The 24,256-nt window shown below is 36.2% G+C and overlaps 2 protein-coding genes across 2 annotated transcripts in view; both read right to left on the bottom strand.

Annotated features, from left to right (window-relative positions):
* Positions 1 to 24,256, bottom strand: part of LOC120542149 (protocadherin gamma-C5-like) — a 497,784-nt gene that overhangs the window by 468,134 nt on the left and 5,394 nt on the right. The window lies entirely within an intron of this gene.
* On the bottom strand, positions 14,104 to 21,260 carry LOC120542609 (protocadherin beta-3-like). Its single transcript, XM_039775183.1, has 2 exons — positions 18,858 to 21,260; positions 14,104 to 14,184 (listed from the first exon to the last, which is right to left on the bottom strand). The coding sequence occupies exons 1-2, from the start codon at positions 21,258 to 21,260 to the stop codon at positions 14,104 to 14,106; spliced, it is 2,484 nt and encodes an 827-aa protein (XP_039631117.1).

Below are 24,256 nucleotides of genomic sequence, written 5' to 3'. Positions count from 1 at the left end.
GATGTCCCAGATGATCTGTGAAAAACATATGTAAGATTTGTATCCTCCGTTTCTATGTATCAAGTCTTTGTTTATGGAGGGGCTCTTTTGTCTGTGTATTATGTGGCGCTGTGGAAGGGGAGGTGCCGCTTCAGGTTCAGGCAAAAATCACGTAACTGATCAACAGCGGCACACGCAGTTCAAGTACTGCATTGCACAATATGGAGACAGTGGCTCAGTGTAGTAATAATAATAATAATAATTATATAATAATAATATTATTATTATTATTATTATTATTATTATTATTATTATTATTATGATAGATAGAACGTTTTTGTCCCCGGAGGAAATTTGGCTTTTTACAGAAGCTCTTTAAATAAATACATAAATAGGTAAATAAGTTTAATTAATAAGCACACACACATACTTTGGCCTGAACACAAAAAGAGAGAAACGTTCTGACACAATAATAATAACAATAATAGATCATTATCATCATCATAACAAACAGTTTAAGCAGAATAGTAGATGCGTTTATTCAAGAACACCTCTTTGTTCATTGTATAAACATTAACACTTATTATTTAATAATCCAAGCCAAAAAAGTTTTATTCATGATATGTTGTACACCACGGTGGTGCAGTGGGTAGCGATGCTGCCTTGAAGTAAGGAAACCTGGGTTCACTTCCCGGGTCCTCCCTGCATGGAGTTTGCATGTTCTCCCCGTGTCTGCGTGGGTTTCCTCCGAGTGCTCCGGTTTCCTCCCACAGTCCAAAGACATGCAGGTTAGATGTATTGGCGATTCTAAATTATCCCTAGTGTGTGTGCTTGGTGTGTGCACTGTGGTGGGCTGGCGCCCTCACCGGGATTTGTTTCCTGCCTTGCACCCTGTGTTGGCTGGGATTGGCTGCAGCAGACCCCCATGACCCTGTAATTAGGATATAGTGGGTTGGATATGGATATGTTGTAATCTATTTATGTCCAACAATACAAGATCTAACTAACTAATTAACTAATTTTAGCTTTAATTTGCTTGGAGAAGAAATGGGAAAAAATCCTACTCAGACAACGAAAGAACATTCAGATTCCAAACAGAAGAACATTTAGGAGCGTGATGCTGGATATTTTAGTAAACTCAGTAAATATACACATTATACACATATAATCTGCAACTTTGATCAACAAAAATTCTGTGTTATATGTTTTAACTCTTTTAAAGCAAGGTAGATACCCCACATTAAACATTAGTGTTGTACAGAATAATTAATTTAGTAACATGATAAGAAGCTGACAATATAATTCAGTGATTTGTTATAAATAGTACTGTTGCTTTACAGTTCTAAAACAATTACTTCCAATTCTGTAAATTCTCCCTGTATCTGTATTCTCTTTCCAAGCTCTACTGTTTAAAGATTTTAAATTAGTTTTAAATCAGCCTCATGTAAGTGTCCCTGTATTGTAATGGACTGACACCGTTGGCACCTTCCTTGTATCCGATGGACTAGTAAAGTGAATTTAGTGAATCTGAAAACAGATGGCCCAATAATAAAATAAATCCACCCTAGCACATATACACCATGGACCTAATAACATTTTACATCATTAAAAATGTTATAATCATTAATACTTGAAGTTATAATGAACACTATATTTAATGCTAAATAGCATTCCAAATTCAACATAGACTTTAAAAAATATGATAAGCATGAAATGTTCACCTTGCTTTTATTTTAGTACATCAATACAATAGATAGTAGTAAACCTATCCAAATATGTTCCATTTTATGATTGTGAAATTAAGAATTTTAGTAAAGAAAAATTTACCCAGCTGCTATGGACATACAGTAAGTTAAGAACCAAATTGGAGTTGCTTCTATAAAATATACAACTAAATATGGGATATACAAGAAGCTAAAAACAGAGGTTCACATTGATAGAGGTGTATCATCTTCAACACAATGACTATAAGTAATTAAAAAGACCAAGAAAGTGTTAGATTATATCATAAAAAGTGATGATTATAAGTCATATGTCATGCACACCCAAGCTTTGTAATGCACTAATAAGACAATAACTTGTGTGCAATTCTTGTCACCACACTGCAAATAAAAGACACAGTAGCACTTGAAGCTGCACATTTAAGCACATTTCCTACTCTGACAGGATCAGAAAATGAAGCCTGTGTGATGACCTAATCCAGGTCTTTAAAAGTTCACAATAATATGGATCAGGCATATGCAACAGAATTCTTTGGACGAAATGTTGACTCTCAATCTCAAACACACCACTGGAAATTAGGGGGATTTGGAACAAACCAGTGAATGATGTACTAGAGCAGAAATCTTGACAAACCTTTAAGAAGTATGTAGGTAAGATATTAGTACAGTTTAAATATTAACTAAGGCGGCAGTTCTCAACCTGTGGGACGCGCCCCCCGAGGTAACAAAAAAGGAGCGTGAAGATATGAAAAAAAGAAAACAAGAATTGAAAATATGAAAAATACATCTATTGAAACCAAAACAAATTAACTTAAACTACATTCTGATACTAGAACAATAAATATAGAGTTAGATAAATGTCGATAAAAGTTAAGTAGGTATAATAAAACTTGTAGCGGTGTATCGGCAGCAAAAAATATAGGAATACATTTTATTAGGGTTTAAGAAAATGTTAAGGGGTGCGATTAAAACTGTTATGAAAACTCGGGTCACAAATTCTTAAAGGTTGAGAAATGCTGAACTAAGGAAATGGCCTTCATGGACCAAATGGGTCCCTCTCATCTATCAAATTTCTTGTGTTGTGATGATCACAGAGGGACATAAAAACATAGCAACCAAAACTCATTTGGCAGCAATTTAGAGATCTTCCCCAATGGCAGTATATATTAACTGTAAGTGAGAATATACTGTAAAAATACATTTTAATAGGGAATTCAATATTCAAGTCTGCTCAGATAATCCCAGAATAAAATTAACACATAATATCTATGAAATGGCATTGTTAAATTACTTGATTAGTATAGAAAATGTATATCCTAGTAGCTGAAAACCTTAAGAATTTAATTAGTTAAATTCACTGTGCAAAACTTTAAAGAGGGAGTTTAAAAAGCAACCTTAATACAATGTCATTAACATTAACACAACTAATTAATATGAATCACTGCTATGCCCGACACCCTTTTTGTATGAGCAGTAGATACAAGACTTTTCATCCGGAACTTATTTTAAATTGATAGACTCTCTTATCCTGTAATATTATAAGGTTAAGAAAAGATTACATCCATCCATCCATTATCCAACCTGCTATATCCTAACTACAGGGTCACGGGGGTCTGCTGCAGCCAATCCCAGCCAACACAGGGTGGAAGGCAGGAAACAAACCAAGGGCAGGGCACCAGCCCACTGCAGTAAAAGATTACACTTAGAATTTTTTTACAGAATGTAAATAAACAAAATACAGAGGTAAAATCTACTGAAAAAAATGGAGAGTAAAATTCACTTTAGATAGATAGATAGATATGAAAGGCACTATATAATAGATAGATAGATAGATAGATATGAAAGGCACTATATAATAGATAGATAGATATGAAAGGCACTATATAATAGATAGATAGATAGATAGATAGATAGATAGATAGATAGATAGATAGATAGATAGATATGAAAGGCACTATATAATAGATAGATAGATAGATAGATAGATAGATAGATAGATAGATAGATAGATAGATGGTAAAATCTGACCCAAAGGAAAAGGCAGTGTTCAAAATATATATCAGCTGAAGAAAAATCTGGAAATTGTTTTGCTCTTTGTAATGTTAGAACCCTTTAGTAAAAGTCTTACTGAGCAGAAAAATATGGCATTTATCTGTTTTTGTGAGCTATGATTAAACTACCCCCAAAATTGTGGTGACCCAGAGAACATGACAGTGTTCTAAATGTGTACCACCTGTATAACAATGTGACATTTGGAAACTTTTTTTTTTTTTCTAAAATCAGGGCTCTTAACTAAAGCCTTTACAATTCCAAGCTGAAAAGATGATATTTGGAGAGGTTTTAAAGAAACAAACTACTCGGAATACAGCTTAAAATCCATTTACATTAGTGGGGGGTTAAAAGTGACTCAAAAGACATTGCAAGATAAACATTTTATGGAAGTTGTTTAATTATGGAAAGTTTACCATTTTTTAACTGTTAATTAATTTGGGGGAATATTCATCCAGGGTAGATTAAACTTAGGGTACTTGTACTGATTTCAAACTCAAAAACAGGTCAGAATTTGCCTTAGAATATATTAAGGGTTAAACTTGGTAGGAAGATCCCAATAAAAAGAGGTTAATACTAAGAAAAATACATAAGTAAAATAAAAATATGTACAAAAAAAGAAAACATAAACACATCGACAAGTTTAGTCATTCACCAGTTTGCAAATACTGAGCACTTTTGTTAATCTACCAATAAACTTTACCTGTCGTTCAGAGACAGTGCCAACTGAGTAATTGTACGAGATAGCACTTGTATCATTCTGCAGAGCATAAAGTGTATTTGACAACTGCACCCATTTTGTTCAGATATGTAGTATACCTCTCTATCAATAAATAGGATTTCTCACTACTGAAAAGTGACAGCTAAGTTGTTAGCAACAAAATGGAGATACCTGAGAAATAATCTGAAATGTTTTTAACTCCTGAGCTGCTGTTGATAAAGCATTTCTAGTAAACATTTTCTTAACCATTGTTTCAATTTTAAATGATTGACATCAGGCAACATTCACAACCTGGAAACACTTGGAAAACTGCTGTCACTACTAGCAGAGTAAAATAATCAACTTTGTATGCTGCATTATCATTACATCTAGCACCTATCAAGCTGTCACACTTTGTTCTTGAAGAACTGCCACTACTATTACATGATAATCATTTGCTTCATCATATGTGTCAAATTCCGTTGTTTTGTTTCTCACACAAATATGCAAAATGTGCTTTAAGTGAAATCCTGGAAATTCAACAAAAAGAAGAACAGCATTTGATTTGTATCTTAAAGGATTTTTAAGCTTAAATTCTTCATGCATTTGCCTGTCAAAAAATCATTGGAAGTGTGGATATCCTCGACTAGGATAAAGCAGTTGCTAGGTAACAGTGGCAGAGGAGGTATTGGCAGCAGTGACTTTCGTGAAGTGACATTGAGGAAACAAGTAATGCTCATAACGGTGTGCTCTGGTGTATTTTCATGTGGAAAACATGCAGTAAGTCAAATTTTTATAAAATACACTGCACTCTTCTTCTGTGGTGATGTGAATAAAAGGTAGAACTAATTTTATTGTAGTGAAGATTACAAGCTTTATGCAGCTGTAGAAAAGACCTCAGTTGAGTATCGAAGTGTGAATGAGAGTTTAGGGAGCTGTATTCTTTGCTCACCTACACCTAAGAAAACACACACACACACACACGCACACACACACACACACACACACACACACGCACACAAGCATATATCTATATATATATCCATATATATATATATATGGATCAAAGTCTGTGTTCAACCTGCATGTTTAATGTTCACGTATATGAAGTGGACTCGTGCTGTTAAGGTTCATTTGCTATTTCATGTAACCAAATGGAAATTATTTAATTGCCCTTTTGTCTTGCTAGGATATGTTATATTAGGTAATAAACTGTGTGACATGTGTATTAGAGCTTGTGTGGTGTATTTTCTGAAATTCTACCATAATCAGAATATATGGACAAAACACTTTTTTCCAAAGTTTTGAAAAGCATCATGCCACTAACTGCAGTGGGCTGATGCCCTGCCCAGGGTTTGTTTCCTGTCTTGTGCCCTGTGTTGGCTGGGATTGGCTCCAGCAAGCCCCCGTGACCCTGTAGTTGGGATATAGCAGGTTGGATGGCTGGATGGATCATGCCACTAAACTTAAACTGACATTTCTTACAAAATTATAAACACAGAAATAAAAGTGTTCACTAAATTGTGTCCAGGATTAAAATTAAAATAAAAAAATAAATAAAAATCATATACTGTCAACTGTCCCTCCCACTTTTTTGATTCACTGCCCTCAGAAAGGTCTGTTCATATGACTGTTTTTGTTGCTGCTAATAAAATGAATTGATTTCTTACAAATAATATGCAAAAGAACTTTGGAAAGTTATTGGCAGAATTACCTAGATGGCCTTCTTCTACACTGAGTCCACAAAGCTAATTTAACTTTTTAATCATTTCATAAAACATAGTTTTACTACAGAAAATGTTATTCGATACAACAGCCGGCAGCACGGTGGAGCAGTGGTAGCACTGCTGCCTCACAGTGAGGAGATCTGGGCTTGCTCCATAGGTCCTCCCTGCGTGGAGTTTGTATGTTCTCCCCATGTCTGTATTGTTTTCCTCCGGGTGCCTCGGATTCCTCCTACAATCCAAAGACATGCAGGACATGCATGCGATCCTAAATTGTCCCTAGTGTGTGTATGTGTGTGCCCTGCGATGGGCTGGAACTCTGCCCGGGGTTTGTTTCGTGCCTTGTGCCCTGTGCTGGCACTCTGCCCAGGGTTTGTTTCGTGCCTTGTGCCCTGTGCTGGCACTCTGCCTGGGGTTTGTTTCGTGCCTTGTGCCCTGTGCTGGCTGGGATTGGCTCCAGCAGACCCCGTGACCCTGTAATTAGGATATAGTGGGTTAGATAATGGATGGATACAACGGCCTTGCTGCTTTATTTATTTATTAATTTATTTAGTTTCCTGCTAGAATAAGTATTATCTGAAAATCTCTCATTTTGGTGGAATTCAAAGATTATTAGTAGGTGTAGGATTAGTAGCAGTGATCAATTGGTACAATTCAACTCATAATATATTAACAAAGTCTGCAAACCAAGCCCAAGTTATAAATAAATAAGTAAATAAATAACCTTTTCCTTTAATTTTACTACTGTTTATAGAGAATAGCGATAGAAGTCGTATGATTTTTTTTTAAATATATATATTTTTATTTATCTCTCCTAATTCCGACAGGTTGTAAATCTGAAACTTTTAGTTTTTCTAAATTTAAAGAAACTCTGTGTAGTATTGACCACAAAAACCCTTTCCCTCCTTTTCTTGCAGTAGGTCATATCATCTCACACTGAGCAATTTCAATCTCTATAAAATGTTAACAATCAAGAGGTATTGGACTGTATTCACCTTCATGTGCTCTATTGTTTAACTAACTGTTAATTTCTTAATTAATAATTGGATTCTACCAATCGGCATTTTAATAACTAATTTGCCAATTCGTTGTTAAGTGTGTCCCAAAATATCTAGCACTGAGCCACGTAAAATCTCGATATATTTACTTTGAATTCTTAACTTTCAAAAACTAGAATATCTTTGAAAAGAGTGTAAAGATTTACTCAGAGAAGCAGATAAATTAAACCAAGCTGCATAAACTTAATGAATAGGTTTGCACACTCGCATATATCATTCAGTGTGTAATACTAAAAGCACCAAACAATGGAAATAAATTGTTTAAGGTAAAATGTGTATAACTAATTTCTTTTAACAATTCCTTTACTTGTGACTATTAACACAATTTAAAAAACGCAATGTTAATATTACTGCGGTGGGCTGGCGCCCGGCCTGGGGTTTGTTTCCCGCCATATGCCCTGTGTTGACTGGGATTGACTCCAGCAGACCCCCGTGACCATGTAGTTAGGATAATAGCGGGTTAGATAATGGATGGATAGATGGATGTTAATATTAGCACAAACATGTTTTTTTTTTTGTTTGTTTGTTTGTTTTTTGGTAAATCTTAAACTACTATATAAGGATAATAATAAAAAGCAATACAGAATACTTCCATTTCTAACCTTGTATTTTGAAGTAAAACTAAACTGATATATATCTTTAAGTTTATGGAGTATAAGAAATACCACTAGCATTATCAGCTTTACGAAGATTTCATGCGAAAGAAATGTTTCATTCTGTATGGGCTTAAACATCATTGTGATCAGACTTACCTGGAGAAGGTCATTCTCTGCAATTAATTCCCGTTCAAGTTGACTTTTTGATTCAGTTCCACTCAGATCAATATCCACAGTATTCTGATTGAACGGTTTTACACATTTAAAATCGCTGTTTCCAGAATCCGTTGTGAGACACACTTCATAGTTGTATACGTGACACAGTGTTCCTGTGGCTCCGATGTCTGCATAACGGGGTGGGTAGTAGGGAATAACGGGAAGAGTTCCGTCTGTGCATTCGTTAAAAAGCTTAGAGCGCTTCCATTTGTAGTATTTTAAAGATACTACGACAACAATCAAAGTAATGAAAAGGAATGAAACAATCACTAACGACAGCAGTAAGTAAAACTTAACATCTCCATCTTCGCCGTTCTGCTGTGTACGATCGTTGAATTCTGAAAGCGCCAGCGCAAAATTGTCGGAGATGGCAACGTTGACATTGACCGTCACTGAACGAGGAGGCTGCCCACTGTCTTCAACTAAAATCGTTAGTCTTTGTTTTGGGGAATCCTTCTCCGTAATTGGCCGAAGAGTTCTCAGTTCTCCACTATTCAAACCAACTTCCAAAAGGCTCTGGTCAGTGCATTTGACAATTTTATATAAAAGCCAGGCATTCTGCCCAGTGTCCTTGTCAATAGCCACAACTTTAGTAACTAAATATCCAACATCGGCATAGCGAGGGATAAATTCAGCCAATGGAAAACCTTTGTCCAGAACAGGATATAATACCTCAGGAGGATTGTCATTCTGGTCCTGGATATACACATCTAAAATGACGTCGGTACTGAGGGCTGGGGATCCACCATCCTTTGCTATAACTGAGATTTGAAAACTGCTCAGCTGCTCATAATCGAATGAACGAACAGCATAGAGGCCACCTTCATCTGAATTAATCGAAACAAAAGACGACACCGAGATGTTGTGAATAAGCGTCTCTTGAATAAAATAAGATATTTTACTGTTGAGACCCGAATCGTCATCTTCAGCTTGCACGGAAAAAAATGAATACCCAGGAGAATTGTTTTCAGTAATGTATGTACTATAACGCTGTCGTTTGAATTTCGGAGGATTGTCGTTGACATCACTTATCTCTAATATAATTGAGTGAGTGGCTGAAAGTGCAGGCTCACCATCATCTCTGGCAATAATAGTAATGTTATACTGCGACGTTTTTTCTCGATCAAAAAATGCATCAGTTTCCAAACTATAGAAATTATTTAAGGAAAGTTTCAACTTAAAGGGAATATTATCATCTATAAAGCAACTGATTTTACCATTTCTCCCCGAATCCTTATCTTGAACATTAATTACAGCTATAACTGTACCTGGTAATGAGTCTTCGGGAACCTGAGGTAAGACTGACATGGGATTAATCACTGGTACGTTGTCGTTAACGTCAATTATTTCAATTATCACTTTACTAGAACTCACGTGACCGCCATAATCTCTGGCCTCTACCGTCATTTCATACATTTTATTATTTTCATAGTCTATTTGGCCAGTTAGTTTAATCTCACCGGAATCTGGGTTAATTTCAAATAAATTCTGAGCATTAAATGAGATATGAGAGAAAAAATATTTAATTCTCCCGTTTACGTCTTTGTCTGCGTCATATGCGTGCACTCTAATCAACACAGAGTTAACAGGAGCGTTTTCCATAACAGTAGCTTTATAAAGCTGCTGAGTAAACATAGGAGCATTGTCATTCGCATCAAGCACAGTAATTTTTATTTCGACTGTCCCAGATCGAGGAGGATTCCCTCCGTCCAGAGCAGTTAAAAGCAGAACTTGTTCTTCTTGCTCTTCTCTATCCAGAGGCGTTTCCAACAATAAAGAAACAGAATTGCTTTCATCAGTTGGTGTGCTTATTTTTAATTTAAAATGATCATTTGGACTGAGTACATATGATTTTAGACTGTTTACGCCTACGTCGCTGTCTAAAGCGCGAGGCAATGAGAACAATGCCCCTGAAAGAGATGACTCTATAATTTCTAATTGAACGCTCTGTTTTTCAAATATGGGGTCATTGTCGTTAATATCAATAATATCAACGGAAACTCGGTGTAATTCAATCGGGTTTTCAAGAACTAGTTGAAAATTTAAGTAGCAGGGAGTTATTATTCCACAGATCTGCTCCCTGTCAATTCTGTCTTTAACAACTAAAATACCTTTGTTTACGTTCAGCTCGAAGTATTCCCTGCCTCCTTCAGTATAAATTCGCACTCTGCCGGTTTTCAGTCTCTGGCTATTTAATCCAATGTCTTTCGAAATGTTACCCACGAAAGCCCCCCTTACCATTTCCTCTGGAATGGAATAACGGACTTCTGCATTAACTATAAATGCAAAAGATGATAAAAAATATATCACAAGTACCTGTTTTGCACGAGTCCGAGAGAACATTTTCCAGATGCGTACAGATAAACAAAGCTCCTCTCTTTCAACGGAGACGATCAAAAGCCTTTGGCTTCTTTTGCTCAATTTTCCTTGTGATTTTAGGAGAAAAAAACGACTGCCTTCACTTTTTTGTGATCAGTTTGCTTAAGCCTAGTATCCGTTAGTTGTGTACCAGTATGACGATGGTCTTCTGTGTTTGATATGTGTGACTGGGGAGGGCCCGATACATGTCTGCCTCGAAAAAAATAATAACCATACAGTACTGATCAACAGCGGCGCTTGCAGTCCACGTAGATAAGTGCAGAACATCGACTTATGTTTTAAATTGGGTTATATTCAGCGAAATTATAATGCATTAGTGTAATAGTTAATTAACAACATATTATGGAATGAATACAATCACTTACATTACTTGAAATATAGAAAATTACATAAGGCACAAAACGCTATTGACTGTTATATTTCTACACTATCAAATTGTCATAAAAGAAATAAACATAATTAATAACATTAACTGATCATAAGAAAATAACAATGTGCAGTTCCCTTATGTTGATTGCACAGGTCAGTTTATAAACTTACATCTTGCAATATGTTCCCCGAGTGACTAATCTCACATGGTGCAGTGGTGTCTGATGGTGCCTCCTGGATTCAGCAACTTTGTCCCTGCATTGTTCCTTCTCAATATCTGTGTGAAGACTTCACATACTCCTTTTGGCTTTTGGGGTTTACCTATTGGTGTTCCAGGTCTCCTCCAGCATTACAAAAGATGTGGATGTTATTCTAATTTTAGTGAATCTAAACTTGTAAATGACAATTGTAAATTAGTGGAACCTGCTTTACAATTTTCAGAATTAGAGTGACCAAAACAGAACACAGTCATGCTACTGTTTCATTCAGTAGTGTTTCTTATCATATGCATTGTTTCTTTTTATCCGGATGTCTCTTCTTCTTAACTTTTTTAAGATTAAGATGACTGAAAAGAGTACAGATAAGTATATGAGATATTGAAGTTGTAATGTTGTAAGCATGGTACTTTTTCTGTTTCAAAAGATTGTATTTGATTTTAGACAACTCCCAGTTTAATACTGTAGAATATTGACTGTCAGAGTGCACAATGCAGTTTTCAAAAGAGAAAATGTGTAACTGTTAAAAAATCTCTTTATCCTCAGTATACTGCCAGTGTTTGCTGCGTTAATAATAAGCAGAAGTCCATTCTGTTTATGATGGTATAGATTGGTTGACATTTCCATTGGCATTCTCACTTTCCACTCTCTTCCAAACATGTATATATTAGGTTAATTGGCATCCGTAAAGAAATCCTTTGGTAATGACTGTCAGATTCTGGATACATGTATGCCATTCAGGTTTACTTAATCACGAGAAAATTCCTTTTGTACATTTTTGAAATAGGAATTGACACCATGTATTTGACATGAGGTCCTATGTCCAAACATTCCACGCAATAGTGAAGAGACATGTTAAAGAAAACCACTATACTCTCAGTAATTTTAGACATATGTATTAAGAAGGGTACTATACCTTTTATCCGTTCATTTTATCTAAATTTTGCCCCAAATCCTATCTGGATCTGCTGCATGGACAAATTTTCTATGCAAACGTAATGTGATGATGGGGCTGGCGAAATGAAAACTCCCATATAAGTGGGTTGAGATTTCTTGATTAAGACTACTGTTTCCTGAACCTTTGACTACACATTTTAGATTTTCAAAGTTTGCTTAATTTATTCACTTGTGTTTTGGGTTCCCCTCTTTGACATTTTGCCTTGTGTTGGAAAAGTTCTTTTAATATTTGGGCACTCTTTTAATTTTGTTTGCAATCTTCCCTCTGTATTTCTGACTTTGCATTTGAGATGAATAGACCCACTTAGGAAATTTTATTTATTTTCATTTTGTCACAGGTCAGATTCTTCATGGGCTTTTTTTAAATTCTTACCTGAATTATGCTCTAGATGGTCAGCTGTGTTTTACAGTGCATCTTCAGGCTGATCTACATTCTGCCACTCTGACACCACCCCCAAACTTAATTGAGCATGCCATCCTGATGAACGCTAATTCTCCTGATCATCATTTCAATATGGAGTGCTTTAGTCACTTCATTAACCTTAATTACAGAGAGTGACTGAAAACTCAGTCCTTCTGACACTATTTCCACTTGGAAGGTGAATTCACAGGGTTTAAAAGTTCTCCCATATACACCTCAAAACATTACCCTCATTTCAATTTAGCTTTCCTCAGTCTTACTGAGTAAAGCTCTACTGAGGTTATAACAGTCGTTCCTGAGCTAAAAACGAATTTGCAAATAACATTTTGAAGCCACCCAAAGGTTGATTTAATTAGCCACCAAAACATGGTCTTCAGTTCAGCCCATACTGCTGCTGCATCGTTCATAATTAGCTACTACATCTATGTGAGATCCAGAGACCACTAAAACCAACCCACCGCAGGACACACATACCCACACCCATACACCAAGCACACATTAGGGACAATTTAGAATCGCCAATCCACCTAATCTGTATGTTTTTCGATTGTGGGAGGAAACCGGAGTACCCAGAGGAAACCCATACAGACACGGGGAGAACATGCAAACTCCACGCAGGGAGCACCCAGGAAGATAACCTGGGTCACCTAACTGCTAGGCAGCAGCGCTGGAGATCCACAAAGGGAGAAAATGAATCATGTATCATAAAGTAGTTTTTATTCCTGAGCTTTATATATATATGCAAACTGGCAAAAATTTCCTGCCTTTCGGGCACCTGTATTGCTATTCTCAGAAAACAATCATTCAGGCACTAATGGTTACCCTGTGTCGTGGCAAAAAAATTCATCATCAGAAGGCTTTTTACCTAAAAATAAAGGCTATTAGGACTTGAGATAGACAGACAGAGTTTTAAGGCTTTATTGCAATAAATCAAAACAAAAAATAACAAGGACTCAACCCAATACGGCCAAATTGAGCTGAGCCCCGTACATTACAGCAGTTGAAGTTTTTATAACAATTTCTTATCATTTTGGCCTCGTTCAATTAGGTCATTCTGCACCTGGTTTTACTGTCCATTATTGCTCTTGGTGTCTGTTCGGTTTATTCTGATTGGTCTAAGACTAGGTGAATGGCTTCCTCTTACCATCTTTGGGCTTTTCTTATGGCATTTCCTATCTTTTCCGACCTCGCTCGAATGAGCTCTCTTGCCCATCTTCTCTGACTCCCTTCTACTCCTGTTCCGCCGAACCTTGAGTTTCCATGGGAACCCTTATTATCTCCTTACTTTTCCTATGACTGGCCCCCTCGTGGGATTTGTTATTTTTCTATGCTGTTCCCATTTTCTCTAACTGGCCAAAGCCTCAATTCAAGAAATATGGGTTTCCTCTCATCATTTCCTCTCTTAAACCTTCCAAACTTTTTATAATAGTGACCTGAAGCTTAAGCTTTAATTAAAAAGAAATATTGTACGTGCTTTCTTTTAATCATTGCTTGGCAATGTTTAAAAAGTTAATTGCTAATATATTCTTATAGTATTTTTGCTAATGCCTGAATTTACTAAGATTTTCTCTTCATGCATTATGTCAGCGTGACCCTGCTTACAGCAAAAGCCTTTTGTTGCCATTCTGCTGATTCATCAGCCCAGCTGCTTTTTGATACGAGCCTTTCAGTGGCATCTTCTCTGTGTTATCGCTTCCTAGCTTTGAATCACAGGTGTTCTCAAACTCTTATCCTGTCCAAAGCTGGTTTCGGTGTATCAATTTGCTGTTCTTTTCTTAATCTGGAAATTTTATTGTAAGCCTAAAAAATAATGCAGTATAACTGATTTTTTAGTTAACTATTTGCTAGACCTATCTTATTTGCTTAACATTCTAAGTTATGCTTAATCTTAATATTTTAGAAGCTTTTAATTACTTTTTATGGCTCTACAGGTATATGTTGATTTGCTATTATCTATGTTAATATAAAAATTTTCCTTCTACACCTGCAGGATTGTATAAAAAAAATTTCAGTTAAGCTAGCCCCCTTTTATTAGCAAAATTTATAGAAGAAAAATAGGGACGTATAACAATGTGCATCACACAGACCAATCTCACTTCTTAATAATGATGTTAAGATACTTTCAAGAGCTCTAGCTAGAAGGATTGAGAAAGTGCTCCTTTTGTAATATCATAGGACCAAACCAGATTCATTAAAGGCAGACACTTAGCTTCCCATCTTCGACACCTATTTAATGTAATAAAGTCTAACACCCCAGAGATCTTATTATCTCTGGATGCAGAAAAACCTTTCAAAATGGGTTAATGGGACTACATAATCACTACATAGCACAAATTTGGTTTGGCTCAAACATATGTGCATGGATCAACCTACTGTATATCATTCCAGAAGCTTCAGCTTGTGTTAACAACATTATTTCAGACTTCTTCAAACATGCTATTAGACAAGGATGCCCCCTGTCACCACTGTTATTTACAGTTGCTATTGAGGTACTGGCTGTTTTCTTTAAAATCAATAATATCAACGGAAACTTGGTGTAATTCAATCGTATTTTCAAGAACTATTTGAAAATTTAAGTAGAGGGAGTTATTATTCCACAGATCTGCTCCCTGTCAATTCTGTCTTTAACAACTAAAATCCCTTTGGGCAACATTTCTCAACCTTTAAGTATATGCGACCTGAGTTTTCTTAAAAGTTTTAATTCTGCCCCACCCCCCCAACATTTTTTTGAAATGTAGATGCATATTTTATTATACCTACTTATCTTTTATCGACATTTATCTAACTCTATATTTATTGTTCTAGTATCAGAATGTAGTTTAAGTTAATTTGTTTTGGTTTCAACAGATGGTTTTTTCATATTTTTGATTCTTGTTTTCTTTTTTTTACATCTTCGCGCCCCCCCCTTTTGTTACTTCGTGCCTCCCAAGCGGGCCCGCCCCACAGGTTGAGAACCACTGCCTTTGGGATTTGAATTGCTTCTGTGATGAAGAGGATTATCAGAGAAGGACTTGAATAGAGGGCGGCACGGTGGCGCAGTGGTAGCACTGCTGCCTCGCAGTTAGGAGACCCGGGTTCGCTTCCCGGGTCCTCCCTGCGTGGAGTTTGCATGTTTTCCCCGTGTCTGCGTGGGTTTCCTCCGGGCACTCCATGTTCCTCCCACAATCCAAAGACATGCAGGTTAGGTGGATTGGTGATTCTAAATTGGCCCTAGTGTGTGCTTGGTGTGTGGGTGTGTTTGTGTGTGTCCTGTGGTAGGTTGGCACCCTGCCCAGGATTGGTTCCTGCCTTGTGCCCTGTGTTGGCTGGGATTGGCTCCGGCAGACCCCCCGTGACCCTGTATTCGGATTCAGCGGGTTAGAAAATGGATGGATGGACTTGAACAGAAAATATCACTATATGCAGATGATAAGGTACTATTTATATCAGATTAACAAAATACTGTGCCTGCAATCTTAACAGCACTAGCAGAATTTCAGAAGATATCTGGACTCAAAATTAATTTAAATAAAAGTGAGCTTTCCCCATGCAGTGAACTCACTGACACACAATATTAGATTGGACATCTTCTCTTTTATCATCACAGATCAGTTTCAATACCTAAGGGTAAGCATCACAAGTTAACATAAAACTCTTTTTACAACAAAATGTTGCTGTCTGCATAGTGAAAACCTAAACACGATGTGCATAGATGGTCTACTTTCCATCTCACTTTAGCAGGGAGAATTAACACAGTCAAGATGCACATCCATCCTAAGCTTCTTTTTTCTATTTAAAAGCATCCCTATATACATTAACAAATAATATTTTAAGAAGTTAGATTCAATCATAACCTCATTTACTTAGAATTGAAAACCATGCATCCAATGGGCGACCCTACAATGACCTAAAGCAGAAGGTGGCTTTGCTCTTCCTAACTTTCAATTTTATTATTGGGTGGCAAATATACAATGGGCACTGACACAAATAGATGAACACACAAAGGCCTGGTCCACAACAGAAATAAAATCCTGCAGTAGTTCTTTACATTCTTTGCTTTGTGCCCCAGTAAATACGAGTTATCTTCAATATACTAACAACATAATTATCCTTCATTCACTCAGAATGTGGAACTGATGTAGGAAGCACTTCAAGACAGAGAAGCTTGTATCTGTGGCACCTCTAAATAATAATTTTGAACCTTCTCAAATCTACACAGTTTTTAATGTTTGGAAAACAAATGGGATTAAATAACTTCGAGATTTTGCATATTGTCTTTGCATCCTTTGAACAATTACACTCCAAGTTTAACTTCCCATCAACACAATTTCTCCAGTATCTCCAAATCAGAAATTTTACTAAACAAAATCTGTCCAGCTTTCCTCACCTCCTATCTATTCCTATTCCAGAAGAAATACTGATCAGTCTTGAGGACTTAGGCAGCATTTCTATAATATATAAAAACATTTTAAAGTCCCTGCCTTTCAAACATCCCAGAGTACAGTGGGAAAGGATCTCTTACTCAACATTTCAGAAAAGGAGTGGAAAGCAGCCATGTACAGAATTCACTCACACTCCTTATGTGCAAAGCATACAATTATTCAACTTAAAATCTTTAATTGATCACATCTATCTCTTTGAAAATTGTCCAAAACGTTTCCAGGGTAAGATCCATCCTGCCAACATTGCAATTAATCTCCAGCCTCATTGGGCCACATGTTTTGGGCTTCCATCAAATTAACATCATTCTGGACCAAATTTATTAAATGCCTAAGAGACAGCCTTGGTGTCAGAAGCCCTCCTAATCCACTAACAGCTGTGTTTGGTGGACTCCCAGACGGGCTTAAAGTGGAGAAGGACAAACTGCAATTTCCTTTATTACACTACTTGCACATAGACTTATCTAGGTCAACTGGAAGAATCCCAGCTCACTTCTTTTAAGTCAGTTGGCAACTGATGTTATATAGAAGTTGAAATTGGAAAAAATAAAATTCTCACTTAGTAGATCTGTTCATTTAAAAAAAAAAAAAAAAAAAAACTGGCAGAATTTAATCAATACTATTTTAGACTAAACTTTTATATTGGAGAAAAGGGTTCTCTTCTCTCTTTTTTACTCTGAAAAGTTTTACTTTGGCTGCTGCCCTTCCTCTTTCTGTTTTCAGTGAAGGGTTGAACTAAATTTAGTTCTGTTAAGTTTGACTTGACTTTTCAATTAATTTAATTTAAAAAGAAAATGAGTGCAGCTTATTCAGGTAAGTTCAAATCAGGTAAAGGATATCAAGACCTCATACATCATATATTATGTGATAAAAAGCCTTTACCAATATCTTACAAAGTATAATAAATAGGAAATGGGAATGATGTCAAATTATTGATTTTCATTATAATTTCTGGAAAATCCCTACATCCATTATCCAACCTGCTATATCCTAACTACAGGGTCACAGGGGTCTGCTGGAGCCAATCCCAGCCAACACAGGTGCAAGGCAGGAAACAAACCCTGGGCAGGGCACCAGCCCACTGCAGGGCACACACACACACACCAAGCACACACTCACTAGGGACAATTTAGAATCGCCAATGTACCTAAGCTGCATGTCTTTGGACTGTGGGAGGAAATCCACGCAGACACAGGGAGAACATGCAAACTCCACGCAGGGAGGACTTGGGAAGCGAACCTGGGTCTCCTAACTGCGAGGCAGCAGCGCTACCCACTGCGCCACCATGCCGCCTTTCTGGAAAACCTAAACGGTAAACTTCTTCCACAAATAAAACTCAACATATGCACTTGTATTTGACATGAATGCAATAGTTATACTTAATGGCCAAAGGATTTAATTATAAAGACTACATTTAATTACATAATAAATTCAATATTCTGCATGAAATAAAAATATTGAAAAAATAAAGATGAAATATAATAATATTTTGAAGTAATATGAAAATAACGTGTTTCTGTAAAGTGCTTTAGTTGTAATGTTAAGCTATTTTTTCTCATTTGAACAATACTTTAGATATATGCATGTTAAAAGATAGAAAAGATCATTCAACACATGAGGCAACAGAAAAAAAATATTAATGCTTGATTAAGGTGGCCAATTAGTACACTGATCACAATAATAGCAATTTTCAAATGTGGCTGCCACACCCAACTTTTAAAATGCTTTAAATATAATACAGCATTCTCCTACCCCAATGTTAAACAGTTACTTTTTTTCTATTAATATGTTTTATAATTCATGTGTTTTCATGATGTGAAATGCCTTATGCACTTGCAGTAGAAACGGAAACCAAAATAAAAATGAATCCTTAACTAATGTGGGGAAAAAATATTAGAAGGAGACAAGTAACTATTGCTGAGCAATACACGTCTTTACAGATGTTTTTTTTAAATGCATTAATTCATGCAATCTTATTAAGCTTCAGAAAGTTTAATCTCCGTGACTTCCGACGGCAAGAAATGTTTTTATCTGAGTGAGTATAATCAAACTTACCTGGAGAAGATCACCTTCTGCAATTAAATCACTCTTTGAGATGGAGTCATTACTTTGGTTTGCAGCAGGATCTGTATCCACAGTATCGACGACCAAAGGTTTGACATATTTAAATTCGCTGTTTCCAGAATCTGTTGTGAGACACACTTCGTAATTGTAGACGTGACAAAGAGTCCCAGTGGCTCCAACTTCTGCATAACGGGGTGGGTAATACGGGATAACAGGGAATGTCCTGTCGGAGCATTCGTTGAAAAGTTTAGAACGCCTCCATTTGTGGAATTTTAAAGATATTATAACGATAATGAAGATGAAGAAAAGCAAAGAGACTATCACTAATGAGACCACCAAGTAAAATGTTAACTCTCCATCTTCGTCCTTTTGTTGAGTATGATCGTTAAATTCTGATAACGCTAATGCAAAGTTATCAGTGATGGCAATGTTAACACTGACTGTCGCTGAGTGAGGAGGCTGCCCGTTGTCCTCCACTAAAATAGTTAATCTTTGCTTAGTAAAATCTTTCTCTGTAACGTGTCGAAGGGTTTTTAGCTCTCCATTATACAAACCGACTTCAAAAAGAGTTTGTTCGGCTGATTTAAGCAGTTTATAGGAAAGCCAAGCATTCTGCCCATAATCTTTGTCTACAGCAATGATTTTTGCTACTAGATAGCCAACATCAGCACTGCGAGGTATGAATTCAGCCATTGGGAAACCTTTATTAAAAACTGGGTATAAAATTTCTGGAACATTGTCATTCTGGTCTTGAACAAAAACATCTATAATGACAGTGGTGCTGAGAGCTGGAGAGCCTCCATCCTTAGCTGCAACTGAGACTTGAAAATGGCTCAAATGCTCATAATCAAATGAACGTGCAGCATACAGCATGCCTTGATCCGAGTTAATAGAAACAAGTGAAAACACAGAAATGTTCTGTATACGGGTTTCTTGGATAAAATAAGAGATTCTGCTATTCATGCCAAAGTCTTCATCTGTGGCTCTCACTGAGAAAAACGAAGACCCCGCAGAATTGTTTTCCATGATAAATGTTTTGTAATGTTGCCGTTCGAATTTTGGAGCATTATCATTGATATCGCTTATCTCGAGTGTGATTGTTAGTGAAACTGAAAGTGATGGCTCACCTTCGTCTCTAGCAATAATAGTAATATTATAGTGAGAGGTTTTTTCCCTATCCAGAAATGCGTCCGTTTCCAAACTATAGAAACTATTTAAAGAAGATTTCAATTTTAACGGGAGATTGCTATCTATGAAGCAGTTAACTTTACCGTTTTTTCTGGAATCTTTGTCTTGTACATTAAGCATTGCTATTACTGTCCCGGGTGATGAATCTTCCGAGATTTGGCTTGAAACTGACATGACATTTATAACTGGCGTGTTGTCATTTACATCAATTACTTCAATTATCACTTTGCTAGAACTTACGTGGCCATAATCTTTGGCTTGCACCGTCATTTCATAAATTTCATTGCTTTCATAATCTAGTTTTCCAATGAGAGAAATTTCTCCGGAATCTGAGTTAATGTCAAATAAATTTTGCGCGTTATTTGAAACATGGGAGAAAAAATATTTGACTGCTCCGTAAATGTCTTTGTCAGCATCGTTTGCCTTAACTGTAATCAGTACAGTGTCTACCGGAGAGTTCTCCGTGACTTCAGCTTTATAAAGCTGCTGTGTAAAAATAGGAGAATTGTCATTCGCATCGAGCACAGTCATTTTTATTTCGATTGTCCCAGATCGCTGAGGATTCCCTCCGTCAACAGCAGTCAAAAGCAAAGCATGTTCTTCTTGCTTTTCTCTGTCCAGTGGCGTTTCTAATAATAAAGAAACAGAATTGCTGTCATCGGGTTGCTTGCTTATTTTTAATTTAAAATGTTCATTCGGTGTGAGGATGTACGATTTCAGACTGTTTACACCCACATCTCTGTCCACAGCACTCGGAAGTGAAAACATTGCTCCTGGAAGAGACGACTCTGTAATTTCTAACTGAACAGTTTGTTTTTCAAACATGGGGTCATTGTCGTTAATATCAATGATATCAAAGGAAACTCGATATAATTCCATCGGATTCTCAAGGACTATTTGAAAATTTAAGGCGCAATTAGTTTTTGTTCCACACATCTGCTCTCTGTCAATTCTTTCTTTAATAACCAAAATCCCTTTGTTTGTATCCAGCTCAATATATTCCGTGCGCCCATCAGAATATAGACGAGCCCTGCCTGTTTTCAGTCTCTGGCTATCTAATCCCAGATCTTTTGCAATGTTACCTACGAACGTTCCCCTCACCATTTCCTCCGGAATGGAATAACGAACCTCTGCTTTAGCTAACAATGAGGACAATCTTAGAAATATTAGTATCAATACCTTTTTTAGGAAAGACCGGCCTTTCATTTTCCAGACGAGGAGAGAACAACAACGTATCCCAGTTTAAGAAAACGATTTAAGATCCCTTTTGCTTTGTTGGAATAATCTTCGTGGATTTAGAAGAAGAACTATCTTTGGTTCAATGTTTAATATTTGTATCCATTTTTCGCGCTGTGCACTCCTGTCCTCACGTTCAGCTACAGTCCTGTGTCTTTGTTTTATACAGTGTGATGCTGTAAACGAGGTGGTGCTGCTGGGAAAAAATCACCTTATTGATCAACAGCGGCGCACACAGTTCAAATTCAAAAATACAGAAAACCGCAAGATGTTTTAAATAGCATTTCTGTAACCCTCCAGTCATTTCTTTGTATCAGAGCTTTTGTTATCATCAAATTGTACAATGAATTAATTTACAAAAAATGCTTACGATTCGAACGATCTCTAAGATAAGCACATCTATACTCTGAAAATGGTACAGTTATCAACCAGAATTGTCCATATTTGTCATAAAATAACTAACATCCATTCTTATTAAATGTGTCTCAATTTTTGCAATTTGTTTTATTATTAATAAGTATAGCTCTTCACAGTTAAGTGAAAACATTCTGCCATATACGGTTCGGAAATTCGAGAATTTTACTAATTCGTTCAGTTTGATCACTCTGTGGATCGTAGATTGTTTCTCGAATTAGTGTTTTTAAATGTAATCCAGCAAACACACAATGACACGATTGGAATTCAGAGTAGTCATCATTTTTGTACAGTGTAATCGGCTAACATTTTACCACACATATTTGAATATTCTTAGATCATCTGCTAATTTCCTTGCTGTGTTTGTAGCAATGTACAGTAATTGTATTTAATCTAATGGCTTTGTTTTTGTTAGATGACACCCGTTACACGTTATGCATGCTTTATTTGTATAGCGAATAGCGGTGTGCAGTATAAGAACAACTGATTCATAACTAATGAAGATTCTAGCGTGGCTTCTGGGACAACGTTTTTTAAATTATTGTCAAAACACCAAGTTATGGAATTTGTCACGAAATAGTGTTATATGGCTCAAGTATTGTTCTAGACACTTCTGCTTACGATAAGGCATGCTGATTAAGCTATCCAGATGATTCATGGACGTTAATTTAAGTAGTTGCGTTATTTATTTATCTGTTTATTTGTTTTAGCAGTTTTGGATTTCTACAATAGACAATGATGTTTAACTAATCAGTATTCACCCTGCTTTGTCCAAAGATGGCTCCCCACCTTCTGTCAGATGCTACTTGCTGTCATTCCATGGAACTATAAAGTTGACTAAGTCCTTGTAAACAATGGGATTGAGTTTTCTCTGCTTCTATAATTTAAGAAAATGTATTTTTACTTATCACCATGCCTCAAAAGTTTCCCAATAATATTTGGGGCTTTCTAATTGTATAATTTCAAATGAAGAGAGAATACCTCAATTTGAATTAAAATGACAGATCAATTGAGTCAATCAGATGATGAAATTTGTTTTTAGCAACATCTTAGTTTATACAAATCTATTTATTGCCTGAATTTTTGCAATTTTCCTGAAAAAACAGAAGCCTGCTGTAGCAGCACCAGCATTGAACAGAACAGCACAGCATCCTCAAACTTAAAGAACAAATTTTAAAACGTGTCTTAACCCACTCTTCTGAGATATTGAAAATATTTAAATTTCCAAAAACAATCATTACAAACATCAGAAAAACTAGCACACATACAATAATTAGAATATTACTAAAGTTAACGCCCTTAGGAGTGCCAAGAAGATGCATAAACTAGTGTTCCACCATAAGCACCAGAGTCAAAGCATATATCTCAAAAAATAAATATAAATAATATATTATACTGTACGATTTTTTCACACAACTGGCTTGATAGTTCATCAGGGTCCTTAAAGGGATTCACTTTGGTTTAAAACTACATTAATTGTGAAACCTATAATAATCCTTAAATATGCATTCACTGGAATATTCTGGTCAGGAAGTATGGAGTCAGGCGTCCCTTAAATATATGAAATTTAGGAAAGCACAATATCACAAATTCACTCTTAGACCACACAATCCAAAGTAAGGGCATGAAAACCCACAGCATTCCCAAGCAGTAAGACTATAGAAACCAGCCATGGACAAGGGAAGTCCATCACAAGGTCCATTCTTGCATATAAGAAGACAGAGCAAATTCAAACATAAAACATATTTAAATATATATTTTGTCCAAATGAACTCATACTATAGAGAAACCATGAGTGAGCATTAGATTTGTTCATTTCCTTGTTTTTACCTTCATTTGGTAACTACTACAGTTGAGAAACCAAGCTTGGATTTCCTTCTTAGCTTTAATTTGAGAAGTCTCATTTTTTGTTTAGAATCTATTCAATTTCTAGACATTATTTAAACAGCTGAAACATTATTCAGATACCCTAAATGTATATACAAAATGTACATACTAGTCAGAAATCTAAACACAGACAAACATTGTCATGTTTTTGATAGAAATCAATACCTCTTCTATCAAGATACCATTACACTGATTTAAAAATACAGCCAAGAAACGATTAGTTTTGCTAATAACTACCTTCATTGTTGTAATGGTCAACTCCCCTGGCTTGTCCTTAATTAGTAATTTGAAATACAACTTGGTTATTAGAGAAACCTTTATAACTGCATTAGCACTGCTGAAACCTGTTATTCTGTTCAGTTGGATTGCAAAGTACTGGCTTTCCTAAACATTGGTTCTGAGAGCAAAAAATTGTCCAAATGAAAGACCCTTCTTGTCAGTTTTTGAATGAATGTGATAGATTGTTGAAAAATTCATACAATGGTGTCAAATATTGTCTCGAGAGAAGACAGTGAACTAGAGAATATAGTTTGAGAAATAAACGCTTTACATGTCCTCATTTGGTTTCTTCCTTAAATACGCACCAAATACCTGTGACAAAGTAAAGGTGACTCTGGGATGCTGACCATAACATGCATTCCAGTCATCCTCCATCCATCCATTAT

The sequence above is a fragment of the Polypterus senegalus genome, chromosome 13 (assembly GCF_016835505.1).
Source record: "Polypterus senegalus isolate Bchr_013 chromosome 13, ASM1683550v1, whole genome shotgun sequence".
Taxonomy (NCBI): domain Eukaryota; kingdom Metazoa; phylum Chordata; class Cladistia; order Polypteriformes; family Polypteridae; genus Polypterus; species Polypterus senegalus.
This window is presented reverse-complemented; position numbering and strand designations above follow the sequence as displayed.

Excerpts from the sequence above, each read along its gene's own strand:
- LOC120542609 (XM_039775183.1), bottom strand. The coding sequence starts at position 21,260 with ATGAAAGGCCGGTCTTTCCTAAAAAAGGTATTGATACTAATATTTCTA. Across the intron at positions 14,185-18,857 it reads CAGAAGGTGATCTTCTCCAG|GCTTACAATAAAATTTCCAG; the intron begins GTAAGTTTGATT and ends ATTATTTTTTAG.